Source organism: Trachymyrmex septentrionalis, unplaced genomic scaffold (assembly GCF_001594115.1).
Source record: "Trachymyrmex septentrionalis isolate Tsep2-gDNA-1 unplaced genomic scaffold, Tsep1.0 scaffold22, whole genome shotgun sequence".
NCBI lineage: Eukaryota > Metazoa > Arthropoda > Insecta > Hymenoptera > Formicidae > Trachymyrmex > Trachymyrmex septentrionalis.
The window spans coordinates 3,567,366-3,573,135 of NW_017305375.1; the positions used below are offsets into that span (position 1 = coordinate 3,567,366).

General features: G+C 30.3%; 1 protein-coding gene across 1 annotated transcript in view; it reads left to right on the forward strand.

Moving 5' to 3' along the window:
• LOC108748398 (dynein heavy chain 2, axonemal) overlaps positions 1 to 5,770 on the forward strand; it is a 51,942-nt gene that overhangs the window by 4,788 nt on the left and 41,384 nt on the right. The window contains exons 5-9 of the mRNA XM_018486547.1: positions 53 to 572; positions 2,387 to 2,523; positions 3,270 to 3,415; positions 3,514 to 3,607; positions 5,254 to 5,424. Of these exons, the coding sequence (XP_018342049.1) occupies positions 53 to 572; positions 2,387 to 2,523; positions 3,270 to 3,415; positions 3,514 to 3,607; positions 5,254 to 5,424 (1,068 nt within the window). The remainder of the gene's footprint in view (positions 1 to 52; positions 573 to 2,386; positions 2,524 to 3,269; positions 3,416 to 3,513; positions 3,608 to 5,253; positions 5,425 to 5,770) is intronic.

A 5,770-nucleotide genomic window follows, 5' to 3' on the forward strand; every position in this document is an offset into this window, starting at 1 on the left:
ATCACATTTTTGTTGAAGCAATCAGTAACATTAAAAACTAATAATTTCCAAGGTATGGCAGCTTTTTGCCGAAGATATTCAACGGACAAAGCAGGAAATTCTGAATGAAAAGGAAGAATATTCGTCGATCACTCCGTATTACGCCGGTAGAGCATTGAATCTTCGTTTGAAAAGTGACCGTCTATTATCGACACGAAAAATGCTGGAGAAGGCCGAGTGGATGCCCTATTGCGGCAAGAGCGAAGAGATCTATCGTCAAAAAGATAGCTTGATCAGATCCATCGAGGACTCCATGAAGGAATTGTACGTAAAATGGTTGAACGATGTCGGCGATAACCCGCGCGCGCAACTCGATCGCAGTCTGATGCGGCGAAGTGACAGCAAACCCGGCCTGCTGGAGTGTAACATCGATCCTAATATTCTGAATCTCTGCCATGAGTGTTTCTATTGGATCAACTTGAGATTCAACATACCCGTGCACATACAACAGGTATACGACAAGCGGGATACGCTACGCTTTATCTACGAAAACGTCCTCGCCGTCACATTGGCGTACAATAATATTATTGAAGGTTTGTTTTCAATAATCAATTACCATGTGAAAGTATAAATACCAATGTACAAATTATCATTTTGTAGAAGAAGATATTACTTTTTCATTTCTTAGAAAAAATTATTGTTCTTAAGAGAGAAAACTTATGAGAAAACTTTATTTAGTTAAGAGCAATGATATGTTTTTTAATAAATACAATAAAATTTTAATTATTTTAAACATGATAGCAATTTTATCATAAAATTCATTGATGTAAATATAAGAAAAAAAGTATTTCTCAGTCACAAATCTGTATGATTTTTGCTATTTAGAACAGGATAGCGATTTTGTATAGTTTCTGATGCTCGAATAAGTGAAAAATATTTTATCACGTAAGAAAAATTTTTAAGGAAAATAAGATTGAAACGCTTAAAAAATGTGTTCTTTATTATTATTGAAATTTATATTGAAAATTTATAGCTAATAAATTTAATGTACAAGACTTTCCAAAACAAGTTTATATTAATGCTCAAACATTGTTTTTTAATGTAAAAATATCGAATCTTGAACAAACATCTTGTACAGACATCGAACATCAGGCGTTTTATTTTTAAGGGTAGATGTAATCGCACCCACAATGTCAAGTATTATATAATAATCAATTGCTCTACGCAATTCCCATGTATAAAATTTTAATGCAATTATACATCAAATTTCATATTTAAAGTTTTACAATAAATGCAACTTATACAATTTTTTTATAATAGAATTACGAACTTATTTGTTTTTTGGAAAATTGTTGTATTTCAAAAATTGTTTAAACAAAAAAAACATTTTTATAACAAAAAAACATCTTCAGTTCCATATATTAATTTTACTATTGAAATTTTTACTATTTGCAACGGTATTTTGCATTGGAACTATTATATATAAGGCAATCGTTTTACTTGATACTCTCTCTCTTTCCTTCCTCTTCTTCCCCCTCTCGATCTCCCCTCCCCTTTTCTCCCATTCCCTTTTCCCCTTTTCTCCTTCCTCCTCCCCTCCCCCTCTTTAGCCTTCTCTCTTCCCCTTTTTCTTCCCTTGCCTCCCCCCCGCCTCTTTCTCTCTTTCTGTGCGACCATCTCTAAAAACGAAGCGTTAAAAATTCGATGCTGACTGTAGAAGATTTGATATTTTTATGTTAAAGTACAATGTCCAATTATTAATTTGAGGCTTTTTCGAAATTTTTTTAGATTGGTTTCATCAGCTACGAATTTTTTCATAAACAAAAAAACGCGTTTTTCAGGTGTTTTAATGTTATTTTTGTCAAAAGTCTAACGTGATAAAAACAGTTTCATTTATTGACTCAACGCATTAAAAACATGGAAAACTATTCTTTTTTTCCAAATAGCATAAAAAAATTAAATTTTGTAGACCTGTGTTGTTTTTTAATAGCTTCCTTAACAATTATATGTCATATTTAATTATAAAAATATTAAATAAATACATTAATATTAAACATGTAATTTAAAAAATTATTTTTGTTATCTCTACTATAAAATTTTTTTTAATGTATGCGTGATTTATTGAAAAACAATTTTTGCAAATTATTTTATATAACATTGCATTCTATAACTTACATCTAGATATACGTGTACAATGAATATAGAACAGCTAAATTTATTTTTCCTAAGCTATAATGAAAAAATCCCACGACTAAAATGTGAGTGCTTATGCAAATATCATGATGACACGATTCAAACAGGATATATGCCCGTAATGCGCGCGATGAAAGCGACATTCTTCGTACTTGCAGTCACACGCAATGGTAGCAAAATATTCTTGCAACGTAGCGAAACTTCTATTTTTCAGCATTGTCGCTGACAGAACGTGCGCTGTTTCGCGAATTAATTCGGCAGCTCGACCGGAAGATCAATCCCGGCTTAACCAAGCTGACGTGGAACACGGATTACGTGGACTCGTACATCGAGAATTGTTTCCACGAAACGGCCAATGTACGCTTAAAGTCTCTTACCTCGTCCATGTGCAAAGACCATATAGATTCATGTAATATGTACGGTAACCGCGCGGTGAAATTTAATTTTGAATTCTCCAAGAGAAGCTCGCTCACTTGCATTTGAACATTTAATTACGAAGTCTTGTGTCCCGCGAAAATATAATGAAATAATTATCATATAGATACATGAAATATAGGTACTACAGACAAGACGTTAAGACATTGATCCGATCCAGGATTAATCATCTCATTTTTTTTGTAGATATTTATACAATAAATGATCATAAAAATAAATATTTTTACATGCCAATTAAAATCATTATTATTAATAACATATTGTACATTATTTTCCGATTTATTGGCATTTAAGAACATTATGATAAATATAAATTTATTCACAATTTTTTGAAAAAAAGTAAGTAGAAATTAAATAAATATTAAACAGGATAAGCACATTAAGTGGTTTATTATGAGAGTTTTAATTTAAAAAAAATAAAAATTTTAATTAATATAACGCTTTCTATTACGAATTTTCGATGTAATTGCATATTTAGGGCTTTATAGTTAAGAAATGTAAAGAACAACTATCAAAAAGAAAGAAAATGTCCAAAAAAAGAAACTATATGTGCTACAATTTCAGAATTGACGAAAGCTAAATGCAATTTATTTCTTACTGATACAATTGTATAGTATGTAAATTGAATGGTAAAAAAATTAAATTAATCTTTTACCTTTTAGACCCAAAACTTCATTGATATTTACAAGAATTCGAATTTGGAAATTATAAGAATTTGCGAGAACATCTGCGATGCTCCAATGATTAAGTTAAGGGTTCATTACACGTACACATTGTCTGCATTGAAGAAGGAACTTTTGCAAGTAAGGTAGGATTTCCATTTCGCATTGCTGTCGCAAATTCAAGCGCGTGACTGAAACTTAACGTTTGGCGAGCGCGCATCGGTCGAACTTTCTCACTTTCCAGAGATGAGGCATTCCAAGTTATGACTCAAAGACTCGATATGGTATTTCTGTACGTGATGGAGATTTATGAGGGCTTCCAGAATGTAATACACGAGGTACAGCTTTCTTGGCATAACTATACGAAGTATAATCAAATATGTCATCTCTTTATAACGCTAGACAGAGAAATACAAACACAATTTTTATTTTAGTGATATTGTATAGTATAAAACAGTAAGTATCCTCCAATTAATTTTTTGTGGCTGCCACGTCGGCTCGCAACAGAAAATATAAAAACATGTGACCCGCAAGATTTTGATATCTAAAAATGGCTTTTAATTTAAGAGAGATTTGCATCACTGATATAAAGTATTAATAACATACGTTTTTTGCCGCATAGATCATTGATAATCCACATAAGACTTTTCATTAGCTTTTGTGTGATCATTGTGAAATACATTTTACTTAACATAATTAATAAACACAAACAAATATACCGTATATTATCGACATAGTGGACAAATTGTCTAAGCGCGATAAAGAATGCTAATGACTACTTATTTGATCATTCCACGTCGTACTTATACTTATTATCTATACTATCTACTATTTATTTACTATTTATTTATCTTTATACTTACTGTTTATGCTATCTCCTTGCTATCTATCATTACTTAATTATTTACTATCTATTTTTACATCCTATGTCTGAAGTTACATCCTGAATAAATTTCTTACTAAATCAACTTAAAAAATTTACGGCAGATTGCATAATTCTTTAAATATTTTCTGCAAACTTCTGAGCAAATGCCGCAAGGCACGTTTGCTAGTTTGTGGCAAATTTTTGACGAGTTGTGTCAGAATTTTTCCCCTAAAAACTACGCAAATGTAAAAATGGCCGAATAACTTCGACAAAAAAATATCCGCGGGGAAAACAGAATACGTTGCGCACCCTCAAGTTACACAAAGCAATTCTTGTGTAACTAAAGTTGGTGAAATAAGGAGCGTACTTATGGCAGATTCGTGTTACGATATGTCGCTCTATAACGTGATTGCTACCGTGTGCACGTAGCTTCTCGGTTAATTTAAAAAGTCTCGAAAAGTTATAACATCGCTAAACGAGTATTTTTTTCGGAAATAGAATGTTAGTATGTTACTTACAATATTATTTTTTAAATAATTATGTATTATTTTTTATCAAAATTATTATAAACAAATTAAGTTAATGTTAGTATTTGTAATGTAGTTTGCTTTTGTACTCTAATGTTATTTTTAAAAAACATTTTTAACAAATAATAAACACAAATAATAAAACAAATAATTTGCGCATTGTGTATCGCTTCCAATTAATCCAATCTATTACTTCTATTTTTAATATTATTAGATATTAAATTATTTGAAAAAAAAAATTATTCGATATAAGATAATTGATTATTAAATATTATGCTTTTTCAATAATATAATAATATTATATAAATTAACAATTATTAATTCTGTATAAAAAATTATTATAAAAGCTAAAATTTTAATGTTTAAAAAAATTTCTTCTTTAAAAAAATTAATTAAATAGTCTTCCAATTTCAACACGTTTGAGATAAGCGCATCAAATTTTTCCTTAACATGTCCGCGTGTTCATACACACACACAATCACAATTTATTTTATATAAAAATTAAATTCTTTGTATAAAAAGAATACTAATTTCTGTATAACTGCTCGATAGATTGCTATATTTAATTTCATTATTGTTTCTTTCTTCTCAGAGTCACGCAGAATGGAAAGATTATTTAATGAAAATCGATACGCTAATTGAGGAAGCCATCAGATTGTGTTTGAAGAATTCTTTGACCATCATGTTCGAAGCTCTTCATGGTACTAACACGACAGGACCCTCACCTCTTCTATTAATACAAGCGGATATTATCGATAACAAAGTATGTCCATAACTATGCATAACATGTATAACATGCCATGCAACGGTATTACATCGTTTCATCATAAAGTTCTTGCGTATGTAGAGAGATAATAATAATTTAACATTTTTCAATCTAACTATATGACAAAAATACTTTAGCTAATTATTTTGTAGTTGCTTATTAGGAAAAAAAAAGACACAGTAAATACGAACAGAAGCTCTAAGTAGTTTATGAATTTATCTAGATAAGCTTTATGCCGAATCTCTTGGAGATAGCTACAGTGATAGGAAACATTTTGAATATTTTACTGGAGCCTTTGAAAGATGTCTCGCGGCTAGTTAAGAAGTTTAAAATGCTTCCAGAT